The sequence below is a fragment of the Macrobrachium nipponense genome, chromosome 5, assembly GCF_015104395.2.
Source record: "Macrobrachium nipponense isolate FS-2020 chromosome 5, ASM1510439v2, whole genome shotgun sequence".
Classification (NCBI taxonomy): Eukaryota; Metazoa; Arthropoda; class Malacostraca; order Decapoda; family Palaemonidae; genus Macrobrachium; species Macrobrachium nipponense.
In genome coordinates, this window is record NC_061107.1 from 142,186,214 (window position 1) to 142,213,529 (window position 27,316).

Below are 27,316 nucleotides of genomic sequence, written 5' to 3' on the forward strand. Positions count from 1 at the left end.
CGCCCGTTTTCCTGCAAGTGTTAGTGTTTCTGAGAATGTTAGTGTTTCATCCCCTGTGCAATCTGCAGTGGCTGCTTCATCCTCTGCATCAAGTCACGAGTGTGTTGCAACCTTGCATGTTCATGCACATGTTACTAATTCTTCCGCTCCTCCAGCACCAGGGCCTATTCATCACTGTAAGGATATCAAGGCGCCTGTGAAGAGATCAAAGGTTGTGAGTGTGGAAATAGTGCAGCAGGAGTATTTGTCTCCCTCTCCCCTTGATGCTACCTGGGGTTCGACTCCGAGGAATTCTCATTCTATGTCGAGTGTTCGAGACGCTTCTCCTTCGCACGTACGTGCGTCTGCCCCACACGTGCACGTACGTGACCATGTACACAAGTCATCTATTGGGAGTGTGAGTAGTGATGTTACTAGTGTTGTGGTTGGTTCGTTGAAGGAGTTGGCACTTGGATCCAGCCCAGACAGGTTGATTGGCGGTTCGGGCTGTTTGTCTGCTGGCTCTTCTGTTGGTTTACACGAGGAAGGCATGTTGGATAAGCCTGCACATTCTTCTCGTCGTTGGTCTTCGTTGCCGGAGCAGGAGGAGGGAGACATGCAAGAGTTTTTGTCTTTCTTTACTGAGGTTGTTGATATCATTCGTGGGTTCAACAATTTGGAGAGTAAGACTCAGGCTCATTGTCTTTCACTCCTTCTTGCTAAGAAGCCTTGCTGGGGGCTACGCAAGATCCCAAATCATCGTTTCAACTTCCCTTATCGGGGCATGTCCAGTCGGTCTTGCATAAGGTAGACGCCTCTGTTTCAGATCGGGATTGGTCTCTTCTCTCAAGGGGTTCTTCCAAGTTGCTTCCCCCTCCACCCACTCTCAACATCTCAACCCAGACGTCATTCATCTGAAGCCAGGGTTGACTTTGGAGCAGGTGAGTCGGTGGCTTCGTCCTTGTCTCCACAGGATGCCTTAGCTTTGGAGTCTATGGCAGCCTCTATGTTACAGTTTCTTGGTTGGACTTCTGATTGACGGTCATTGCCAAGATAACATCTGACAGGTCCCCAGAGGAGTTGGTGAGTGCATTTTCTCTTGCCAGTTTGTTGCAGTCTGGGGGCAAGGCATCAATTTGTGGGCTGACCTTCTCTTGATCAGAAGAGATGTGGCTTCATCCAGGATAGAAAGATCAGTTGACCGTGAGCCGTTGTTGGCGTTGAGGAATGGGGACCTTTTAGAATCTCAGTTTCTGTTCCTTCGAACTGAACTGGAGGACATGATAAACCGAGGCCGGGCTGACACGAAGGACAGGTTAGTGCCCCTCGTCCTCCCCCTGCCCAGCAGCAGTCACGGAGATTGTCGCTTGGTAGGCCGTCTAGGAGTTCGGTTTCGGCAGGGCCTTCCCTTTTGTCCCAGTCTAGGTCAGAGGACAAATGTCCCTTTCCCTCCAGCTCTTTCAAGTTGAGAAGGGGCCCCAGGGGCAAAAGTAACGGGGGTCGTCAATAGGTTAGACAGAGTTATGGGGCGGAGGGGTAGTAGATGTCCTTTGGGTGGGGTATCAACTGCCATTCGACTTCTCTCCCCCGCTCTCGGACAAGCCTCTGCTCAGGCGGGTGTATCCCCCAGATTCTCTGAAGTTCTTGGCTCTCTGGGAGGAAGCACAGAAGATGCTGGACAAGGATGCGATAGAGGAAGTGGTGCATCTGTCTCTTGGGTTTTACAGTCACATCTTGGTGTCCAAGGTGTCAGGAGGTTGGAGACCTGTGATCAACAGATTGTGTAACTCATCATTGCCCTTAACAGGGCATATTTGTATCTTACCTAAGATGATTGTGTGGATGAAAGAATGAATGAGTTGGCTGGTCTCTTTCTTTCTCTTGTACCTTTCCTTCTTCCTTCCGGCGGGTTGAGGAATTACACTCGTCATTCGCTGGACTGGTCTGATACAGGTGAGTAAGGTAGTCATACTGATAGTTTGGTTGCTTGGTATGCAAATAACCAACTCTCTATTCAGTAGCATATACTCTGCTCCTTAGCAAGTGGGAGTAAGGAGTGGTAACGAATCCTGGCACGTTGGTTTGTTATTGGACAGTCAAAGTTCCCTATACAATGATTCGTCCCATATGATTGTATGTAAACTCAGTGGCTGAGTTGTTGGATATCACTGTATCTAGCTTTTCAAGGGCATCAGTCCCTCTCCAGTATATATTTCTTCTGGAGGTGGACTGGTAGGTAGGCCCCCAGCCAGTTTAGGATGTCTGTACCTCTCTCCAAGTATAAGTATATCCTATTGTTAAGACCGAAGGTTTGTTCGCGTATGAACAAATGACAAATTTTTTAAGACTAGTATTTGTATTTTTTATAGCCTGAGGTCTTAACGTTGTACTGCCCACCTCTAGCCGCCCCTTTGTCCTCTTAAAGACATCCTGGGTTGGGAAAGACTGAACGCAGTAGTGTGGGTGCGTGGTCCTTGACCAGTTTTCACCCGATATACACATGCGTTGCCAGATCTCACAAGATTCCTTCTTTTCATCTGCAATTTAACCGGATCCAGCTGAGCGCTAGAAAATTATCCTGATTGACTTGACCTCAGGTTTGTAGCTATGAAAAATACAAATTGTCTTAGAAAATTTGTCATTTTTGAAGCTTAATTCTAACATACAGCATATTTTTGAAATTATTCCACTTCTTTCTTCATGATTTTAACAGTTGACAGTGATGAAGAGGAGGATGATGAGTTCCTTGTCAGTTCCAAAAATCAGCCGGTGGTGAGTGAAATCCTAAATCCAGACCAACTTGATTCAGTATCCAAGAAAAAGAAAAAGAAAATAGTAACCAAAGAAGATGTTGCTCAGAAACTCTTACGGAAAAATATCAAAGATAAATAAAATTAGCAAGTTTGATGATGAAGGAAATGCCATTGTTGATCCAACTAAAGTTCAGGTAAGAGAAATATATTTGCATAGTGTATATTATGGTTTAGATTATAGAAGAAAATAAAAAAGTGAGCAGGTTTTTTTTTTTTCCTTTTTTTTGTTATGTATTACACAGGCAGTCCCCAGGTTACGGCAGGGGTTCCTTTCCCAGCAGGGCGCTGGAAGCCTTTAAAATCGCCTTAACCCGAGTCATCATAATTATAATTGGAATAAATAGCAACAGTACTGTAGGTCTGGGTTACAGCACTGTAAAGCAGATTAACAGCACCATAGGCAAGTGCCTAAAGTCCTGATCGACTTAACCCAAACCTGATTTAACCGGGTGACTGCTTGTATATGTAATTCAATAATACAACCTCATCAGTTTACATATCCTGTGACCAGAAGTTCTTGGTACACTTCTCAGAAGAAGAAAACAAAAACCCTTCACCTGACCAGGTATCCTTTGGGGTAGTGCATTTGATGCTTGCATTATTAGTGGCTGAGTTAATTCTGTTTATGGCCTTCAAGTAAGCAACAGATTGGGGTATTTGTTTGTTTGTTGTTTTTTTTCTTTTGCATCATATCCCTTTATGATTTTTCCAATTGCATTCTTTTTTTTTAGTGTGATTTCAATGATTATTCCATGGACATTTTCCTCCACTGGTTGGAAGTGATACAAGTCTTGTTGCTTTTCCATGTTGTTGTGAATAAACCATATCATTCTTGAACTACTTTTCATCTTGACTGAATAGATCGTTAATAGTAGGTATTTTTTTTAGTAACTGGGAGAATTTTGTGTAATTTATGTTATATTTTAGTTTGCTTTTGGTGTGAAGAATTTAATTATATTGTTAATGTACTCTTTTTCACGTTATGTTAACCCTCAATAAATGTCAAGTTCAATTAACTTCTAAAATAATGATGATAATAGTTTTTATAGTGTCAGGAATAGCGTGATAGCTTAGCTTTCATATATTATAATAATAATAACAGTTGGACTGCAGCAACGGCATAGTGCAATGCAAATATCCTTAATATCATCTGTATGGCCTCAGCAGAATTGTATGTCATTCTGTGACATTTTTAGCCAATCTGCAACATCTTTTAGTCTGTCACTTCAGTTGAGAGGAAGCTTTTGAGTTCTTTTACTTCATTCTAGGAGATTATCAAGCAAGGACTTGTTGAGAAAAGTTTTTTTTTCAGTTGCTGATATAGCCACCACTCACTTATTTAAACCCATAATTGTCAACTGCTATCAATTCAAGTGAGCCACAACAATCCTCTCAGTGTTTCTGTACCCTCAATTGTAGATGTACAGTAACACCCCCTATTTGTGGGGGATGCCTCCCACTCCCAGATCCCACTGTGAATAGCTAAAATCCACGAATACTTAGAATCCCTCTGAAAATGCGTATAACTGAATGTTTTGATAGTTCAAGCACAAGAAAAACCCTCTTAAAATGTTTCTAACTGAATAACTGAGCATTATAGTTTTATCATAAAAATGCATTTAGTCACAAAAATTATATGAAAATACAGTAATTTGTGAATATTTCTCAATGAAAAATGCCACAAATAGGCAAATTTATTGCAAATAATTGGTAGATATGGTCCAAAGAGAAATCTCTGAATAGGTGCGTCCGCGAATCTCGAGAACACAAATACAGGGGAGTCGTCTGTATGTCTTCACCTTCACCACCAGGAGAATCTGTCCGTGTCTGCAATTATGAGTTATAAGGCAACTATTCCCCAAGTTCTGAGCTTGATATTGCTGTAAGTAGATCCAAGGAACTTAACGATTTATTTCAGCATTTTTAAAAGGGCATTCCTAGTGAGACAGTTAAGCCAGTGTAATACTTCTTTATGGCTTCTTTCCATGAAGGCAGCTTTATATTGTCTTTTGCTTCCTATAGTTGAATTATTGAATTGCATGCTTTTACAGGCAATGTCACTCTTACCAAAAACTGCTCATCAATTGATCTTTCCTCCTATCTTAATTTCCCCCTATCTTAATTTTATTGTAGAGATTCAATCTACAGGCTCTGAGGCCATTGCCAGTGACTAACATAATGAATGGGTTATTAAAACCCATTCATTATGTTAGTCACTGGCAGTGCTTAAAATAGTCTTCTTTGCAATAGGATGAAAGATCTTCAGCTGGACAGTTTGGGGTTGTGTTTTTACAAACCAAGAGAGGAAATTCTGTATATTCTTATTTTGGCTTCAGCAGATCATTCTTTAAGGTAATGCTGGTGTGTGTGTGTGCAGGAGAGGCTTCTCATTCATGAAATCAGGATCCTCTCCACTTCTATTGCCTCTACAAGGAATCTCAAGATTTTGGTATCCCGAGAAAAGGGACAATGAAATGTCATTTTACTTATATACTAAGTTCTACTTTCAGGGCAGTTTTGCATTAGGGATTATATTGGTTGTCATGGTGTAACATGTTTTAAAGGTGTATATTCTTCATCCTTCCTCTCTTCATTTTAATTATGTGTTGTACACACTTCTTCCTCCTCTTAGTTTTAATTTTGTAATTCATATGTCACTCATCATGGAGATGTGGACTTCCAGGGTTACAACTTCTGTCTTGCTTGATGGGTCAATTGCTTTCTTGCTTATTTGGTGAAACATTTATAATACAGATCATTACTTCACCCTCAAGTTTGTCTCTACTTAGAAGCTCCTTTAGACTTATCAAAGTATGAAAATTATAGCTTCCACACTTTATGAGTTGAAATTTCTTACGAATTGCTTTTTGCTAGTCAGTAAAGTAATAACTTATAACCATTTAAAAAAGCTAAGCTTCTTTTCTTGACATCTGTATAATCAAGATGATCTGACTTGTTCATACCCTTTCTCACATGGAAAGTGTCATTCTTAGCACCCTGCTGCAATGTAATCTTCATTAGAGTTTGAATTTGAATATAAAGTTTAGACCAAAGGCCATGCTCTTGGACCTATGAGGTCATTCAGTGTTGAAAGGGGGAAATTTAGAGTAAAAAGTTTTTAAAGGTGTAACTGGAAGAAAACCTTGCAGTTGTACTTTGAAACAGTTGTTAGCAGAGGGTAGAAAGAAAGACGGAAGAAAGAGAATACGAATGGAGGTAAGGTAAAAGGATTGAAATGGATTGTAGCTAGGCGCAAAGGGATGTTGCAAAAAATGTTAAGTAATGCCTATAATGCAACACATGAGGTACACTGGTTACACTGCCTCCCTATGGGGTATCTTCATAAGAGAAACCCTTCTTTACTGAATAACTTCTCAAGCCTATGTAAACTTATGGGGTTTTGTAAATGGGAGCACCAACACCCGAATGCCCCATTATAAAGTAAATGGCAGTTTTTACCTTATTAGAGGGCTTTGCTTCAAATTTTTACCACTCATTCTACAACCATAATGAAAATTCTCTCTTGGGGAAATTTAGAAATTTGACCTTTAAGGACATTTTTTCTTTTTCATTTAAAAAATCATGTGGTTACAGGTAACTTTTTTCGATTTACAAGATCATGCTGTCACTTTTCAAAATTAATATGCAAAATTAAAAGTTGCACAGGAAAATGATATGTTCCCATACAACATACAAACCCTCAGTCCTTTACATTAGAAATTACTTTCAGTGAAGGCTGGAAAACGGCCGCTAGACTTTTGAATAGAGTGGTTAGGTAGTCGAACCACCGTTCGGATGGTGGGAGTTCAGTCAACCCAAATGTACACACTCCACTCTGCTTTCAGCCATTGTCGTGTCAAGCCACACGTTCGCTTGTCTCTGCGCGACTTGCTAGGTGAAATTTTCCCAGTGGAATCATTCTTTGTTTTTATGAATATTTCTGTGTATATGTGCTGTTGAGATTCTGAGTTTTCATCATGCAAACCCAGGCATCATCAAAGCCTGCCCATAAAGCCAACCTGACCCCCCAGAATGTGTGTCCTGGGGTTGGGAATAAATGGTGTAATAACTTCCAATCATCAGTTGAAGTGGATGGATCCTCATGCCCTTTGCACTTCTTGCAAGGGGCAGGATTGCCCGAACTGATGCAGTGAGCATTGCTCGTGGACCTCTGTACGGTGGATGAAGTTTGCAGGGAGAAAATGTTGGAGGAAGAGCAACAAGGTGCCATCTGAGGGTTATATGCCCCCAACGACTCCCTGGGTTGCCGACCCTTCGTCCTTGTTTCTTTCTCCCGGCAAGCCTCCCCTTCTTGCTCCTTCTCCTTTGGGAGAGGCCTCTGCTTCGTCCAGTTTGTCGGGCAAAGAGGAGGATGAGGAAGCAGTGGTCCACAGCGATCTCAGTTTGGAGGTCTCTGGTCACTCCGAGGGATTGGATCTTCCTTCACAGTGGCAAGAGTCTCCCTTATCAAAACCAACTTTTCCTTCTTCAGGTGTGGTGGAGGAGCAGCTGTCAGACCTGCCAGCAGCTAGGCACTCGTTGGTGCTTGTGGGGATTCCATCTTTCCCAGCTCTTCTGCCTCATCTGGCCAGACCTGTGGTTAAACACGTAGTGGTGACACAGACGACCACCACTGTCGCCATCTCGGCTTTCGCCAAGGTACCGACTATGGGTTTTTGTCACCTTCTGATGGCTACCACTCCCTCGGTGGTGACAGGTACGGTTGTACACCTGCCGGCACCTCGAGTCACAGTACCCCCACCTCCTGGTTTCATGGCATCTCCACCTACGTTGCCTGCACTTTTCGTGATAAAACTCAAAATGCTCAGGTATAAGAATTTTTCAGAGTGGTTTCAAGTATTCGCAGGTTTTAGCTATTCATGGGAGGAGTCTGGTACCCATCCACTGCAAATTCTGGGGTCTACTGTGGTGAAAATATTTTATGCAATGATAAGTCTGATATAGCAAGAATATCTTGGCCGGGTATGCAAATCACTAAAGTGGTAAGAGTTGGCAGGTCACAGCAAGAGTGGTTCATTGACATCGTTCTGATGGGTGACCCTCCAAGAGTTTCACCTTTGCTGGAATCTTCTTAAGTAGCCTAATTTCTGCAAGTTCCTATGATGACTGTAATCTCTGGTCCTTTATGCTTGGAGATTTGCAAGCATCAACTATGAGAAAGAGGCTCTTCAGATATAAGTGCCAGTATGTATCTATGAGTGTAAGTTTATGCTCTTCACAGCTACATAAAAGAAAATTTAGTTTTTACCTTAGCAATTGTAATTAAAAATATGATGTCATGCTAATATCACTACATGGATTACTTGGCTTAGTTGTATGAAGAGCTGGGCGTTGTTTGCCCATGATTCAAACAGGCATTTCAAATGGTTTTACTCCAAAATGTTGTGGATGGTCACCTTCCTGGAAAAGGATGACATTATTTTGAAAGCCCTTTGTTTATTGGCCAATTAATTTAATTTTACTGCATTTTTATATTTTTCATTCACTTTTCTCTTGTCCCTGTAACAAGAAGAATAATAACATACATTTGTCAGGCTCTGAAAAATGTACTAGGTAAGTTTAATTTTTGTGATTTATTCCATTTTCCATTGCAGTATTTTTAATACCCACCAATTTTTTCCAGATATCAGATACATCAGAAAGTGTTGGTCCCAATAAACGTATTGACATAAATGAGCTCAAGGCAATCATTCAGGAAGAAGATAAAGTTGATAAGAAAATCCATAATGCCAGAGTTAAAGAGAGAAAGCAGTAAGTTGTGCATATATTTTTCCAGTATTTTTATATTTCTTATGAATTTTTTGTAGTCAAGATTTATGAGAACATTATTAACTTATTTAGAAAAATTTTGTAAGCTTTTCTTGAGTTTTCATAGCTTGAATATGGTGGCCATTAAGCTCACAACTCTAGCTTTTGTTTTCTGTTAAAGTAACTGCTTCACAACAAACTCATCATTTATATTTATTTATAGCAGGTAGTGATTCCCAAAAAATCAATGGACTTTTACAACTTCATCTTATGGTGGGGGTGACATTACCTTGATACACTGTATTGAATAGTATTTTTCTGTGCAACATGGAATACAGTAATACCTCGGACTTCAAACTTAATCCGTTCCAGACGTCTGTTTAAAATTTGATTTGCTCGAAATATGAAACAAATATCCCCATTAGAAATAAGTCACCTCTCAATCAAGGTGAGGGTTAAGTCCCTGGAGAGGTTGCATTAATTAAAAACATGTTATTTAAACATATTTTTCCCATAAGAAATAGCAGTAATAAGGGGGGTTACGTTCCTGGACTTGGGGAACTCTACACTTTATTTTGCTAAGTACAACCGAATTGGATAACAGCAACATCCGTTTGGCTTGTATTTCAACCATTGTATGATAGTAAACAATTACCTTAGTTATGTAATAAATGACGTTATGTAGAATAGGACTGACATATTTTTATGTAATAACTTTATTTACTATATATCAAAGATCAGCAAGGAAATATCCTGTTAAATTTAAACCAAGTTGTAGCTGAAACTGAGAAAGATGTTCAAGTTGCTAATGACTATTATTATGCATCAGCAACTACAATAAAACTCTCATAAAGTTATGCCATCAAACACAACCGTAGATAAAATCAAGAGAAAATCATTTTAATCAAAACCACTGTGCTTGAAATAACAAATTTTAATGTTATTTTCATGTCAATGAAAGTAAATAATGTAAAGCTCGTATTACAATGAAATCAAGTGAAATAAACGAACGGAATCACTTTTTTTTTTTTTTTTTTTTTTTTTTTTTTTTAATGTAGTAAACATGCTCCCAATACAATCTGTTAATGAAAAAATTAATTTAGTTCACAAAAAGACTTATTCAAGTCACATTTCAACTTAAAAATTTGTCTTATAACAAAAAATGACCTTGTCTCATGTAAGTAAAGTATCTAGATATTCGTTTATGCTAACTAGAAGCAAGAAAATTCCCATAGAATTGAGTTATATGTGGCAAAATAAACATATATTTGCTATCAGCTGATTTCCAAACCAAAACATTGACCACTATGTTATTATTTTATAATAACACAGTAATATGAGAATACATATGATATTATTGGATAACAGTGAAGTATAACTTTTTAAAAGATTCATGGAAAAGATGTATAGTTGTTATGTTTGTAATTATACGTAGCCATCAGAAGCCTGAAATCACTCAATTATGCCGATGCCAGAACGAAGCTGATTCTCATTTCGTGTCTATTTTTTTTTCTTTGCTGAATTATCATAAGCCAATATGCATTGAACCTAGACTAGAATTAGCGGAAATTATCAATTACTATTTCATATATTTATTAAGTAATACTGTGCAGTGTAGGCTAGGCTACCTTTTGTAAAGATGGTACTGATTACCGTAGGGTAGGATAGGCTAAGTATATTTGAGATAGGATTTTTCTAAGAAACGATGGGTTTTTTTTAACCTAACCCCATTATAAGAAGGAGAATACTTGTACTAAGTAGGTTAGACAAAAATGAAAAACAGAACAAAATCTTTCGCTTTACTAACTAATAAACGATATCTTGTTTTATTAATAAATTATTAATAAATACAGTACACAGTCTTTCACACTATTAATAAATACATGCAGTGCACTTTGCTATGTCTTTGTTTATGTCGACGGCCATTGTCTGCAGCGCTGATGTGTGGGTGATTTGAAAAAAATGCTCCCGCGCCAATTCGCATTAAATTGAAATTTTTGCATTTTTCAAACATTTTAAAGTATTTTCTAGCTTGCCTTAAATAAAAAATGCATTAATTAAACACGCTTTAATTTAGAGGTGACTGTAGAGGGAATCAGGACAATTCATTCCAGCCAACCCAAAAAGTCCCCCTTTTCACTTTTTTTCTATTATTACTGTGTTCAAAAGTTGAATTAAGAGTATAAAGTAATAAAACAGGACGTTATATGAAGTAAAATTGTAGAAAAATTTTGTTTCTGTTTTAGATTTAGAAACTGTTGGGTGAAAATGGATTGTGGCAGTGGGGTGGTGGAAGGAGGAGAGACAGGAACTCTTTGAGAAAACTGAAATGGTCGCAGTATGCAAAGGTTGATGACAAAATCAATTTTATTTACATTTTACAAGGATAATCAAAGGAATTGACAGTGTTTTTGTGCAATTGTGTCTGTGAGGGAGAGGGAGAGAGTAATCGGTGTGTATGATTGTGTCTGTGAGGGAGAGGGAGAGAGTAATCAGTGTGTATGATTGTAGACGTGTTTACACTTGGATCTTATGTGCATGAAAGAGATTAATTATGCCACAATGTATCAACTTACTGTTGACAAATGGCAGAATTTAAAAAGGAACATGAGTATTTTGCAAACAAATAAGTAATAAGTGAAGAATTCAAGAAAAGGAAAGAGAGATTAAATAACTTGTATATTCGTAGTCAGTGCACTGCACTTAAGAAGTATAGAATAACATGGAATTTTAACCCTTAAAGAGGATAAGGCAAACTCATACTGACTTCATTCTCTTACTGTTGTCATTTTATGTAACCATTATTTTTTGAATAACTTGAAATGTTTCTTTTGTGTATATATAGAGAGAAGAAGAGGAAAGAAAAAGAACTTAGGAAACAAGCTATGGAGACAAAGGAGGAAGAGAAAGAAGTAGATGAAGATGAGGACAGTGAAGATGAACATATAGATGAGATCATTGATTCCTTACCTGATCCTGACAAAATTTATGGCAGTAAATCAGATAAGAGGGACAACTCTGAAAGTGAGGAAAGTTCAGATGATGATGATGGTGATAACTCTGGTCCCAGCAGTTCTGAAGAAGAAACAGACAGTGAGGAAGAACAAATGGAAAAGGAACCAAAACTAAGGTAAGTTTTGCATTTAATTTGTTTTTGGGATGTAAGTTAATAGGTAGAGCATGAACTATATTCCTGGATGGCATAATTAATATTTGGATGTCATTTGAACTATACATGGCTCAGAAAATAACTCTACAATGTTTTTCTTGAATTAGCCATATATGTTTTTTCAATATATTTGTGTTCGCACTTGTTGCATGTGTTGGAGTTTCAGTATGTAAGTGGGTTCACAGTAGAATTAAGTGATCTAAAATTATGAATATTTGATAGATATCTACTACTCATCATGGACAGTTTCTTTTATAATATTGTAAAAAATACTAGTAATAAGCAAATAATCCAGGAGTGGAAGTCCAACCTTAAAGAAGGTCTATGGGGTTGGGTAAATGTGATTTATTGAAATTGTGAGGAGGTGCGGGCTTGGGTAAATGTGAATTACTGTATTGAGATACTGTAAAAAAAAAAAAAAAAAAAAAAAGTAATTTTCTTTTTAGGATAGTCTCACTGACCATTGGACAGGGAAACTTTATAGAAAACAAATAATTTTGATTTAAACATGTCGAAAGTTTGTATATTTACACGTGCCACCTGTTTAAGCGTCTCAGTGGTGTGATCATTATGGTCTTGGCCTGCCTCCTCGGTGGCCACGAGTTCGATTCTAGGGCATTCCACCAAGGGGTTAGAGATGTGTATTTCTGGTGATAGAAGTTTACTCTCGACGTGGTTCAGAAGTCACGTAAAGCCTTTGGTCCCATTGCTGAATAACCACTGGTTCCATGCAACGTAAAAACACCATACAAACAAATAAACAAACCACCTGTTTAGATTAAAATGTTAGGATATGATAACATTGGGTAATTTTGCTCTATGAAATAAAGTTTTTAATTAAGTAACTTACCCAGTAATTTCATAGCTAAAAGTTTCTACAACCAGCAACTAGAATTTTGAAAAAATATGGGTCACGCTATTCCTTACCAGGTAGGTGATGAGCCCTAACCACTTTTGGGCCAAGAGAGGAACAACTAGGAAACAAGGCCTCATTTTGTTTCTGCTGGCTGATGGTTGTACATCCGTTAGCTCCAGCTGAATTTTGGAATTCGTTCTTTTCTGTGTTGTATTTTCATCATGTTTGGTGAAGTATTCTGAATTTTGATTGCCTTACGGCACAATTAGATAGAGTTAGGCTCTATAATTACCAATTTTTGACAATTCTGGGTTGATTTTGACTGTCGATAACGACAATTTTCGGACTTGACCAGTATATCAGACTCAAGTACAGTAGTACCCTTGTATTCACGGGGGATGCGTACCAGACCCCCCTGTGAATAGTTAGAACCCGCGAATAGTTGGAACCCCCTATAAAAATGCTTAAAACCTCCTATTTCGTTAGTTAAAACTCAAGAAAAAAACACTAAAAATGTTCATACCTTGTTTTTTAGTAGTTTTATCCCAAAAGTGCATTTTATGATGAAATTGATAATAAAACCCATAAATTTGTGCTTACTTCTCATGGAAAGATACTGCAAATAGGCAAATTTCCCAGGAATAATGCAGGGAAATGTTCCCGAGAGAAATCTGCGAATACAGGGGGTGTCCACTGTACTTCTAGTATTAGGTATTGTAGCAAGGGCTGTAATATTGAAATGACCAAGGAATCTTATGATTCTCAGTCTATTTGCACAGTTTGTCGGGGGACAAGTTTGTTCAATAGACGTAAGATGTGATGAATGTATAGATTGGAACCTGAATAAATGGAAGACCTTGAATCGCATTTGTGTAAACTGGCAAAGGATAGAGAAAGAAAGGCGAGGGCTAGACGAATTATTAAAGCTTTAGTTGGCCAGGAATCCTGTCAGAATGATATTGTTGATGAAGTCAATGTTGATGAATCTATTATTGCTATTAACCTTGTTCCCAATTCTCAATCTGTACCCGATCCGTTATCCAGCTCCCTTAATTCCAAACCCAACACCATTGCCAGTCTCGAGAATAGTATTGATAAGAGGTTCGAATCTATTGACGAATCTCTCACTCAGTTAGCTTCATCTGTGAAGGTCCTTTTATGGATAGAAGTGCATCTGAGAGTTTGGTAGCTTCTGATGTTGTGCTGTGTTAGTGGAGCACCCAGTAGCGCCTAGTGCAAGTGCAGCGTGTGAGTTTTCAGTAGATATTTTATATTTAATGAAGATTGACTTCCTTTAATGTTCATAACATATTATTGTAATAGTTATGTGTTAATTACTATATTATCAAATTTTATTACGTACTTTTAATGTAAGTGGTTCAGCGATTGTGAGTCAGTGCAAAGATATTGGATAGTTACCCCCATCAGTCTAGTGTTTTGTTTTCTTTTGATCATTTTTTGTGCATAACGAACTGCAGACTATAATTATTTCTGTTATCATAAAGCACTTTACTGAATGACATCCGGAGAGCTAGGTATTATACATCCGGAGAGCTAGGTATTATGGTATAATGCTTGATTCAACTCCAGATGCTACACACAGGGAACAAATGTCAGAGATCATAAGATATGTAGAGGTAAACTATAAAGAAAAAACAGTTTGCATGAAAGTTTCCTTGGATTTGTTCAAGTACACCGAAAGGATGCAGCAAGTATGGTAAATTCAGTAGTGCAGCAGCTGGAGCAAAAACATTTGCCTTTTGAAGACTGTCGTTCTCAGTGTTATGATAATGCTGCTGTCATGTCTGGACACAAATCATGTCTGGACACTTGCTACAATGAACCCTAAAGCAATATATGTAAACTGTAACTACCATTCACTAAATTTGGCTGGGGTTCATTCCGCTAGTCATGAGGTGGTGATGGTCACGTTTTCTGGAATTGCAGGCAGCGTGTGTTTTCTTTTCAAGGTCGACCTATAGATGGGAGAGATTAAAGAAGAATTTGCCTATATCTGTGAAAGCTGAATCTGAAACACGCCGGAGTGCTAGAGCTGGTGCAGTTCAACCCATACATGAAAATGTGTGGAGGTTTGGTCCAACTTTTATATGAGACCATCGGAAGAGATTTGAATGAGACAACAGATACCAGAAGTGAAGGAATACAGCTATCGAGCAGAATTTTGACATTTGATTTTTTTGCTGCACTAACTTTTTGGAACATTTTACTTACCAAGAATGACAGTCTAGAAGCAGCTGCAAGCATTGCAAGTTTATTTCCTTGCTAATCAGGAGGATATCTGCCAGACATCTATCAAAAAAGCAAATGAGCTCTGTCATGTCATGCTTGGGATGTGAGAATTGCCAGACAATATAGAGTGAAGAAAAAAATGCCTGGTGAAACTGGAGATGATGTAGGCCTCTCAGCAGAAAATGAGATGCAACTTCTCTTAAAAGGTACTACTATTAACAGAATGCATAATGAAATTGGACTCAAAGTTTGGCTTTTTTGGATATTAAGGAGTTGCTATCTACAACCAATGAAGCATGTGTCAAAGAAAGATGCATTAATGTGGCAAGATTCTAGGACATTGACTTAGATGGCTTGGAACTGTTCCGTGAAATTGTAGATTGCAGAATGCTGCTTAAAACACGAGATGATGTTCTGAACACTAACCCACAGGAATTACTTTGTTTCAATGTAAATATGGGGATAAAAGTGTTTTCCCAAACCTTTGAGTTGGCCTTCAGATACTGATGACCACTGCAGTATCAATTGCTAGTTGTGAGCGATCATTTAGTCAGTTGAAACTTATCCATGGGACAAGAGAGATTGTCAGCTTTAACTCTGTAAAGTGTAGAGCAAGAGATTGCAAACAAAATAACTTTCATGACATGATAGACAAATTGTGGCTGTAAAAGCTAGAAAGATAAAACTGTAAACACATTGTAACGAGCATGAATACTTAATGTCCTACAGTTCATTGTCAATCCTTTTCTTTGTTTAGGTTTCCCGTTATCAATATCTATCTACTTATCTTTACATTTTAATACCTTTATACTGTTTTATTTCCTTGTATATGGCTTATCTTAAGCATCCATCACTTTAATCTTTTTGTTTTCATTATTTTGCTGCATGTTAAACATTCTTTAAAGAAAAGTAAGGTTTGTAGTTATTGAAACAATTCATCTTTGTTCTTATCAGTTTTCTTTTCAGGTATTATAAGTATTCAGTCTACCACAATTTTTTTTTCTCTCTCTCTCTCCAAGTAGTAAACTCTATGCTGGCAACAAATTGTGCATTTTCATGATTTTCTTACCCCCTGTATTCCCAAATGTTTAATTTGTCATTTGTCTTTGGTTATTAAGAGTTACTGGTTACTGTGATGCTTTACTATAGATGTCAGCACCTGTGTCCAGCAATGAGGGAAACGGAGATTAGCTGCGGTTCTTGCCCGGAGAGGGTGGTGTAGGCATGGCACTGGAAGTGACACCCTCTTTTGCATCCATTGTTGTCTTTTGGAGCACTTTTTGTAATGTCCCTGTTGGTTGCAATGGTGGCACTGGACCTGTCTGACAGGGACACCTCTGCGCCTTGACACAGTGCCCCTTGTGGGCACAGTTGCTACAGGTGTTGTCTGCTGCCAGACACTAGTCTGTGGATCCATGTGTGCAGTTGCATGACTGGCATGAAACTCTCTGATGGTCTCGTAGGGATGGCACCCTTTCCATGTTTCATCTGCTTCCTGTACTTGTTTGAGGAGGGGCAAAGTACGAATTGTGAAGTGGCCTTACTGGTGGCCTAATAGGTGCAACACTTTAATAATATCCTGTAGAGAGGCACTGGTGTTGAGGGCTGTGAGTTTCTGTCAGTTCTTCATCCCTGACTCCCATGAGGAAGACCACAAACTGAAGATCTGGGACAGACATGTACTTCCTCTGCAATGTTCTTCAGTCTTATGTAAAGGTCTGAAAAAGACCCTCCCTCTAACTGTTTGTAGGTGACCAGCTTCCTACAACATAGTTTCTCATTGTGAAGACTCTTGATATGTTCTTAAAGGGCATCCAAGACTTCTTCATCACTGAATCCAGTGTCTGGGGGGTATTGAATCCAGTGTCTGGGGGGTATATCTAGGGTTTGCTCAAGGATCCTTTGTCTCCCCAATGCAAGACACACCCTCATCTGGATTATTTGTTTCTCTTTGGGTAACTTGGGCAGATCCACAATTGCTGAATAATCATCCCATTGGCATCACTATTCCTGAAAAGTTGCATCTTGGCAAATGGAGTGGATTCTGAGTGATTGCTTTCTGTGGAAGAGTACTGGTGTGGTCACTACACCCTCTGGTGGCGAGGTAGGAACTGCCGACATCAAAGGGAGGTGCATTAGGACTTCCAGTAGGCTGCTTGATGTACGAGGGGTGTAGCATTTGCAGAAAGGTACTGTTGTGGTCTGCTTTCTGTTGCTTGCCTGCAAATTTCATTCTCCTTTCTCTGTTGTTGAACTCTTAATTCTTCTTGTTTTCTTTGTCTCCTTTTCTTTTTGTCTCCTCCATTCCTCCTGTTGTCTGATCCTGGCATGAGCCTCGATCTGTGATTTCTCCAGGTATGGTATGACCAAAAGGAAATCAGCTGATTGGGGTACCATCATCTAGGGATGGAGAGCAGGTGAGGACTGTGGATGGTAGACAGGGTCTTGTGAACGCTGGGCAAGTGGGCTGTTGTTACATACATCCTAAGAATGTGGAGAATATATTGTGAAAAATGTTTGGTTTATCCCCCACAGGCTTGGGAATAATGTTCGGTTTATCCCCCACAGGCTTGGGAATAATGTTCTGTCCTTCCGCCCCCTTCAGGTGTAAAACAGAATTCAACTTTAATGTACAGTATCAGCATTTTATGTGCAGTGAGTGAAATACTAGTAATAGTTGGCTTGTTAGTACTCCCTTGCACTGCACAAATGATACATTGTACAGACGGCCAACGAAGAATTGGCGTAGTTTCTTAATTCATTGTTCGTTATGGAAATATTGCCATATGCAGATGCCAGATTATTTACTTAACAATAAATAACATTTCCTTTCAAAGGTGCTATGCTTGAAATAAATTACATTAGAATAGATTAGATTTATTCAACGTATTAAAGATAATTATTTCGTAAAGTAAGGAAAATATATACCGATGGGTCCACGATTTCTAATTTTATTCTCAACTCTAGCTTCGTGACAGCATACCGAAGCATTTTGAAGTTGGCTTTGCTGCTGCTCGAGTCTTGACTCAACATATCGTACTGCACTGGGGTGTTGTCATTTCGTCTCCTACAGCCGATAAACAATACATTCTTTGAAAACGATGTTTAATTAAGCTAATTTTGTCCTTTGATCAATAAAATAATTTGCATGACACTATTTAGAGAGCCTAAATTGGACTTCTGATTTTCACATGATTAGCCTAGGTCTATTTGATACGTAATATAAATGAATATTTAAATCGACAATATATATATATATATATATATATATATATATATATATATATATATATATATATATATCATATATTTATATCTATATATCTATATATCTCTATATCTCTCTATATATCTCTATATCTCTATTCTCTATATCTCTATATATCTTATATATCTATATATCTATTATCTAATATATAGGTTAGAATATCACGACAGGCCAACCCTCATCACGGTGGACGGGTCTTATTCACTCGATATTTAATTGGTGAAACATGAATACAATTGCAACTCTAAGCATACCATTTAAAAGACTGAAGTTTCGTCAACATATTTGTTTGATATATGAAAGCCCCATACGGAAACTAAAATAAGCATGTGAGCTCTTCGTAAAATATGTTTTCAAGGCAGTTTTGAAATCCAATATGGCGGCTACGTTTTGCATGGACGGTTTCTCATCAGTGACGGCCACCATCTTTCCCCAGCCTTCCCAGCACTCATTTGAACAATGTTAGCGTATGTATGTAACGTTTATTGATCTTACTCAAGATTGCAGTTGTAATCAGCACAATAAAACAACATTTTGTTGCCTATATTAGTGAAAGTATGAAACTTGTTATTCCCGGGGTTATGGTTTGAACTGAATTCATTCTTACCTTGTAATCGGCGGTTTTTATCCTTACTGCCATCACAACTGAAACTCCACAGTGCTTATTTGATTGTTATTATACAAATTTTGGTCTCAGTTCACTCCACATTGCACTCTTTAAACCCGTTGCTGTTGCTGGTTTCTAAGCGCGCGCGCCATAAACACAATTACGAACAGCAGACGACGACAGACGACGAAAACTGCAAAGTTTTTATTCCCTAAACTGTTTACTTTACTCGTTATTTAGCTTAAATTTACTTTGTTATTTAAAAATTTTGATTTAATTCATGTATATTATCCCTTTTTTGCAACCAAATTACCCCGAAAAATTACAGATATTTCTAAAGTAGATAAAATCAAATGTTTCTAACGTTTTCGTACATCTGGCTGCCGAAAACCATAGAGGAACGAATACGGAAAAGTGCAGAGGAACGACTACGTTTTTTTTTTTTTTTGCTTTTTTGTTTTTGCTAGCACTTTTCATTGATTTCAGTCTTTATTAGTATTTTGAATTTCTTTAATAATCGTATGCCAGAAATAAATGTAACCTTTAATGTTTGCATGCTAAGAATGGCAAAATCATCGTTGCCACATTAGTGGAGGCTTCACACATACGCCGTTCCATTATTATAAACTGTTTCCATGAATTCTAGTTGTCATAGTAATGCAATAATGATAAAATTGTTTAAATTTTTATGTATATATACTTCCAATACATAGCCTAATTTCACCAATTTCAACGTTTTGTGTGTAGTCTTATACCCAGTTTGGAGGGTCAACACATACCGAATGGCAACAGAGAGAGAGAGAGAGAGAGAGAGAGAAGAGAGAGAGAGAGAGAGAGGAGAGAGAGAGAGAGAAAGGAAGGCGGAGGAACAAAGAAGAAAAGGATGGAGGGGGGGGGGGAGGGGGGGGGGTGGGGAGAGGGTAGGTGGAGCTTTATACACGTGTTCGTATCCATTTCTGCATAATGGAGTTTTTGTCTCTTGGTACAAGGACAAGTGTCGTTATTCTTTACGATTAGTGATTCACGATACCCTTATAAATTACGGCACTGGGTGTAATGCACTATAGCAAAATCTCGTTCTGTTACGAGTGTTCGTTACAGAAATAGGTATTGCCCAAAAACGTGCTTGCACTGTCTCTGAAACCCATAGTAGACATGCTGCTTAGTTGTCAATCAAGTTTTTATAACCAAGTATTTTTTACAAGCTAGCTATTGAATAAATTTGTATTTTTCTCAGTCAAAACATATGCCCCTCAATGCTAACTTTCCTCTTTTAACGACTTTCTGGTCATTGCAAATTCGGCCCCATAATTTCTTATGGTGCGAAAACAGACAGAGGCCCATGGACCGAAAACGATTGCGTCACACTACGGCGGTAATCCACCAGTAAAACATCTTCATATATCCAAAAAGTAAATAATAAAGATATATATGTCATTACGATTATAACAATTACATGTATAGCTGATAACAATCTGCATGAATAACTGGTAAACTGTTCTGCAATGACAGTTGAGTATAGCAATTATTTACAATAGGTACGAAAGTCAGATGTTGTGACGTCATAATACAGAACTTGAAAGAACGTTCTAATTCAGAAAAATAATTACTTAAATTTGAGTCAGAGTCGAGTTACTTTTTCAATAACGAATATTTTCAAATTAATCATCATAAATATGTAAAATATTGATGTTTTACTACTTATTTAAAAATTAGCTAAGAGCACGCTTCTCGTCATCTTCTACCAAAACAGCTGTTTACTCCTGGCTTGTTGTTGGTGAGAAATCGTGTTTCGATTGTTGTGATAAAAGTGCTCCAGCGTCTGTGGGTACAAGTGGTGTGCGGATTTATCACAGGAAATGGAAAGTTTGTTGACACAAGCGACTCCGTAAACATCGAGATGGCGTCAATCTTCGAAACATTTTTAGTTGTAAGTAAAAATTTCTAAAGCGTTTTGGTGAGATTTCCACTGCCGTGGGCGCCATTTTCAGTACCCTCTGTTTAAATCTTAAAATTTGGCCTTAATTTCTAACTTTGGAGAAAATACTTACTTCGAAAGGAGAGTAGAGGTCTTTAGCTCCGTTTCTCACCAACAACAAGTCGCGACTGATGCCCATCTCGGGTGTCAGGACGCGTTATAATGTACTTTTTCGGAGGGTGGCTAGCGTTGATTGTAGGTGGCCTGCTTGGCCTGCAGTGATATTCTACCCTAGATATATAGATATATATCTATATATCTATATATCTATCTCTCTCTATATCTATATATCTATATATCTATCTCTCTCTATCTATCTCTCTATATATATATATCTCTCTCTCTCTCTATATATATATATATATATATATATATATATATATATATATATATATATATATATATATATATATATATATATATATATATATTAATCTGCTTTATTTGATTATTCCCGTTATTCTTGTTTTATTAGCCATGTTCGCCTTTCTTCTTATCCTTTTCATAATTGCTTAACATAATTAACTCAGACCTAGGTATTCAAAGTCAAAAAGCAATCATAAAAAAAATCAAACTAATATAATTCTGTCTTATTTTTTATCGAATTCCTTGCATATCATCCTGTTTCATTTGGACGAGTTGGAAAGCTGTGGGAGTCAAAACTGACGAATACATTAAGAAAGACTTACTTTCATTAAAGCTTTCTTAGGTTGATCTTTCTGTAGCTATTAATTTCTTCTAAATAGAAATTAATTCAAATTAGTTTCACATGTATACCTAGACCTACTACCATAAGCATATTATAAGTAGCTGAAAGGATAAGAAATATGAAAGGTGACGTTCTCGTTTAAGTCTATTTCATATGTTTTTAATTATTTATTTATTTATTTATTTTTTAAGAAAAACCTACTGCTTTAATCAAGGGTTGCTCTTTTACGGCTACAGGGTGTAACATGAGTGTATGCACATATTTTGGGGAGTGAAAGATAAAGTTTCTTTGAACAGAAAATACTTTATAAACATGCATTTTAAGGCGTCCGTTGTCGGTGAAAGGAATTTTAAAATAACCGTTATCATTACTGATGCTTTCACGTGATGGAGTTCGTAGAGAGAAGTCGGCTCGAGCAAGACCACCGGTGGTCTTGGCTCGAGTCTCCTGAGATGTAGAAGAGAGCGTGGGTGGCGTATAGGAGTGATGGAGTGATTAGGCCGATGTTAATAAAGTATCTCCAATAAAATGTATTCTTTAGGTTTTGAAGAAAAAAAATGCATCCATCATTGAAACTGTTTCCCTCCCTATCCGTGGTATTCATTGGACACCGATAAAAAACAAAACAAAAAGAGTAAGCCTAACTGAATCTCTCATCCATCAAAGATACGTTTGCTTATTCATTAGACTTATTCATTAGGCACCTATCAAAGATTTCAAGTGTAGATTTAAAAATCTCTTCCTCTCCATCTAAAGTATTCATCAGACACCAGTCATAAGCGTAGAGCTCGTCATGATTCCTGGTTCAGCAATGTCGTGACGATGCACTAGAATTCAAAATTCACAAATGAATGTTGCTCAGCAACGATTACACTACTGTATTGACTTGCTCTCTTGTGGTGCTTTGAGATGTTCCACCTCATGGCCCATGTTCTAAATTTTGCCGTTCTTTAAACAATTTGATTCATCTATGTATGATTCTCTCCGGTTTATTAAGCTTTCTTGATATCTCTCCAACAGGAACTTGCACGGAATGCAGTGTGCAATAATTGTCTCTCGCTCATCGAGGGATGTTTCTTAGACCGATAAATGACACATTGACAGATTCCCATGCACATAACATAAAAAACAATAGAGTTAGGTCGCTTGGTTCACACTGTTAGGATATCGTTTTTTTTTTTTTTTTTTTTTTTTTTAAATTTGATAGCATTTTGTGAGATTCCAATGTTTTCTGTAAAATTTAACAAATGGAATAGTTCAACTACCTTCAACTTAATATTGAGATGATACTTTAAGGACTATGTTTATGCGATACTACTAGTGATAGATGTCTTCTATCTATTTGGTAATGTATATCTATGGTTGTGATAAGACGTTTTTTATCCTTCGTTTCGTTCGCGTCAATTTTGCTATATGGAAAATAGTTTTACACAATAACATAACATAATGTTCTAAAGATATCAGTGACTGTTTTTAACGTCATTACACATGATTTCTTCCATCTTTGAAAAGAAAAATTGATAAATAAGGCATGAATCGTGCGTCAGGCAGGTGAACAAAAAATTATGAAACTCTGCCAATAGTTTTTTGGTCGACAGTACATACCAGCAAATAAAGTCTGTTGCAGAGAGGGAGAGAAGTGGGTAGCGGTTGGTATAGGGTTCCCTGTCGGTTTTGTTGCGATTCGCTGTAATTCTCCTGCATCTTCTCTTGCTTCTTGTAACTTCATGTAATACCTCACTGCGTCATGTTGGTTGAGGTGAGACGTGAAACAAGCTTATCTAAAATGTAGGTTCTTAATTAGGTAAGGTTACTATGCAAGAAGGACGATGAGTGTGAGCAACCAAACTTGGAGAGGGAAAGTGGCATACTGCTGGTCATTAGATTTGAAAATGTTCGGTTGCCACTTCCTAATATACATGGGAGGCAAGAATACAGGTACCACTTATCATTATATAATGTTATATATGTGGGAGGCAAGAATATATTATACTATGACAAATACATTTTATGTATAGATTATTGTACAATGATACCTTGACATATGAGTTTGATTTGTTCTGTGGCTGAGCTTTTAACTTAATTTGCTCATAAATCAAATAGAATTTCCCCATTGAAATGAAAAGAAATACTATTAATTTATTCCAGCCCCCAAAAAACACACCAATTTTGTTGTTGTGTGTCTAAATAAGAAAATGTTTGAAAAATAATACCTGATAAAAGTGAATGTAAAGAAGTAAACTAATTTTATTAAGAGTACTTTACCTTGAGGATCACATGAAGAAGCTGGCGGAGGTGGAGCACAAGAGGGCTAGCGAGTGTCTTAGTAGATACGGAGAGTGGTTAGTGGTGGGAGGGAGGAGATTAGTGGAGGTGGTTATTTTCACAATCTGCTGTTTCACCAACTTAACTTACTTGCTACGCCAACTAAACTTACTTGCGACACACTTGATACTGCATTGTTAAATTTCAACTTACTTTGTATGCTACACTTTATCGCTAAATTTAATTGCTACATTTTTAATCTTCTTCACAAAGTTTTTTCACATCTTGCTCTATTGCTAACTTAACTTACTCACTACACACTTATTGCTGCATTGCTAAATTTAACTTGCACACTCTTGTGCTACAATTTATTGCCAAACTTAATTGCTAATTTTTTTTATTTTTAATCTTCTCTCTTGATTTTTTTGCCACACTTACCTCGCTTTCGTGTGCAGAGCAGTTGACTAAAAAACTGTCTAAAGAGGTTTGTTTCTTTCTCTCTCAAGATTTTTCAAAAATGAGCTAGGCAAGTGTCATTAAACAGCTCCAATGCATGGCCTGTTGCAATTTTTTCAGGGTGTCTTTTCAATGAACACTAAAATTTTCTCACATTCCCAACACTTCCTTAATCTTGCTTTTAGCATCCTCTGCCGACACTTGTTCCTCCTTTTCCCTCACCAAAATCTGCGAAGCCTCCATACGCTGCTGCAAAAGTAGCTCCTTTCATTACTCCTTTGTCAGTTCCTCATTGTGCTCCTCAATGAGGTTGTCAACGTCATCTTCATCCACTTCCAGGCCCATGGACTCTCCGAGGGACACAATATGCTCCTCTGATTCAAGTCCTTCAAAGGCCTGTTCGGACACAACCTCAGGCCACAGCCTCTTCCATGCAGAGTTTAAGGTCCTTCATGAAACACCCTGCCAGACCATGTCGATAATTTTTACTCAGATCACGATATTGTAGTGATCTTTCCAGAACCCTCGAAGGGTGAGATTTGTGGCCTCTGTAATCTCAAGCAGCTCTTGAACAGGTGCTTGGTGAAGAGCTTTTTGAAATTTGAAATCACCTGCTGGTCCATGGGCTGCAGGATAGGGGTGGTGTTGGGTGAAAGGAAGAGGACTTCAAACTTTAATTCTTCGTAGATGTCGCCTGTAAGGGTTTCTGGGTGTGTGGGAGCATTGCTGAGGACGAGAAGAGCTTTCAGGTATAAGTTATTTGTGCCAAGGTACTAATTCTTGACATACAGAGCAAAGATATCCCTGGTGACCCACACCTTTTGAGTTATTTTGTGGGGCTTAAGGCTCTGGGGATTTCTGAGTGATATAAGAGTGTTGGGCTTAACTTTGCAGTTGCCACTCTTATTTGCACACAGTGCAAGAGTTAGCCTGTCCTTTATAGGTTTGTGGCCTAGCAAGCTCTTCTCCTCTACCTTATATAGGTCCAACGTATCTTTTCAGAAGAGCCCTGTCTCGTCATAGTTGAAGACTTGCTGGCCAATGTATCCTTCTGCTTCTACCAGTTCAGCAAACCTTTAAACAAACTCCTCGGCTGCCTTCACATCAGAACTTGCTGCCTCACCATGCCTGACAACAGAGTGAATGGCAGTCCTCTTGAAAATTATCAAACCAGTCCCAACTGGCTTTGAATGACTCTTCCAATGCCCTGCCCATCAATGTTCCTGCCATCTTCCACACCAAATCCTCGTAGATGTCTCTTGCCTCCTCAAAAATGTTGCTCTCCACCAGAGTATCTCCTGCAAGCTGCTTCTCATTCAGCCACACCAACAACAAAAACTCCATTTTTAGAGGCTTTTGATAGGAACGGCCAAGGCATGCAGAGTTTTTATCCACAGCCCCTGCCAAGCAAAAGGATACTAATTTTGCTGTGCTGGTGCAGCTGGATGGGTATCAAATTCTTAATTGCTACTATTCATCAGATAGTTGACTTTTGTTTCTGCAGTGGCACAGTATGTAGTCTTTCAGCTGTAAAAGATCTGTGAACTATACTTCCCAGCATTTAAAGAAGGAAGTCCCATGAGAGGACCTTAAACTCCAAGATGGCAATTCAGTGGTCCTGAGGAGTCACGATAGGTCTGTGTACTGTGTAAATCTCTAGACTAAGCTTATCTGAATGAACTAAGCTGAAAGCTGACTTACTTCTGGGTCTCACAACCTAAAGGTGAGTCAGGAGTTAAAACACTTTTGAGTTCAGTAATGCGCACTATGGATTTGAAGTTGGTATGTCTGTACTTTGCAACCAAGCCACTGCCCCTTTGGCTTATGTTAAAGCAAACTTGTGTGTATCTACAGAGAGAAAACAAGTGAACTCATGGTACTGCATGTTTTTCTTTTTCACACATCAGGAAGCCAGTAACTAAAAATATTATTTTTTACTGGCCCAGACAAGATGTTTTAAAGGTATACACACATAGGATTGTGACTGATGTAGAAGCAGCACAAGCAAAAGTGCATCTTCTCAAGGTCAGAGTTCTTTCAGCTTCTATACCTTGAAACACTATAGATATTGATGCAGTTTTTATGGTTGCCATGGGGAAATAACAAATTAGGTCTGCAAGCTTTTATCTCAAGAATGTATTAAAGGTGGTTAGAATAAATTTTGGAGGATGATATGGTAGCAGTGGGAGAGTTGGTCTCTACCTCTGCTAATGCCCCCACATGTGTGGGTGTTCCATCTAATATCGCCAATCCTTTAATTTATTTACAGATCACTTTTGAATTTGGGTTCCCACTTCCCAACCCTGCTTTTGTTTTTTTCTACAATTCAGACAATGCAAATAATGAGACTGAAAAAACTGTCTGAAACAATGGGATCCACCTTTGCATGTATAGGTCTGCCATTTTCTTTTATAAGAAGGTCCGAAGTATCATGGATGACTTTGTGGGACAGGAAATGGCTAATTAAAATTAATGGGTTTGTATGGGAAAATTTTGTTTCCATTGACTCTTAAGTGTTACTAAAACTGTGAATGCATGTATTAACCTGGAAAAATTAGTTAATTATGTGGATATATAGAGTTTTATTTTAATTTTCAGTGGCAAGAGGAAAGCTCAAGCTAAGTTGCGTGAAGCTAAACGTTCAAAATTGGCCGAAGGCAATACTTTAAGCAACTTACCAATGGATGAACAAGAGCAACTTGCATTGTTCCTTTTGAAGAGCAGAAAGTAGTTTGACCACAGATAATGTTAACTGTATATATGTTAATAACTTTTGATACTGTATGTTTCAGTTTACAGTCAGTTTTATTTAAATGTAAATTAAGCAGTGTTTGCTATATAGTACAGCAGATTTTTTGTTAAGGTAGCAATAGTGGTCTGCATAAAAGCCTATGAAAAAATCTGTACATATGTCCCAGTTTTATATTTGTAACACTTGACTAATAAAATTTTGTTTTGTTTTTATTGTTTGTAAACATTCTCTATAACAGTATGGTATACAGTACACGATTGTTTAAGGAATCTGAATTGAAAAACTGCGTGACAGTAGAAAGAATATCTAATAGCAACCCAGTATCTTAGCAATACAATATCCAAATAGAATAGTGTAATCTACCCTTACAAAATATTGTCATGTGTTAGAACTTATTTTATCTCCACTTGCATCGCCCCCACTGATTTATGAGCATACTTCATCA

At 37.9% G+C, this 27,316-nt stretch overlaps 1 protein-coding gene across 1 annotated transcript in view; it reads left to right on the forward strand.

Moving 5' to 3' along the window:
* Window positions 1–27,079, forward strand: part of LOC135215681 (probable ATP-dependent RNA helicase DDX10) — a 111,983-nt gene extending 84,904 nt beyond the window's left edge. The window contains 5 exon segments of the mRNA XM_064250627.1: window positions 2,693–2,859; window positions 2,861–2,926; window positions 8,437–8,564; window positions 11,407–11,691; window positions 26,718–27,079. Coding sequence (XP_064106697.1) covers window positions 2,693–2,859; window positions 2,861–2,926; window positions 8,437–8,564; window positions 11,407–11,691; window positions 26,718–26,850 — 779 coding nt within the window. The 3' untranslated portion in view covers window positions 26,851–27,079.
* The last annotated feature ends 237 nt before the right edge of the window (window positions 27,080–27,316 follow it).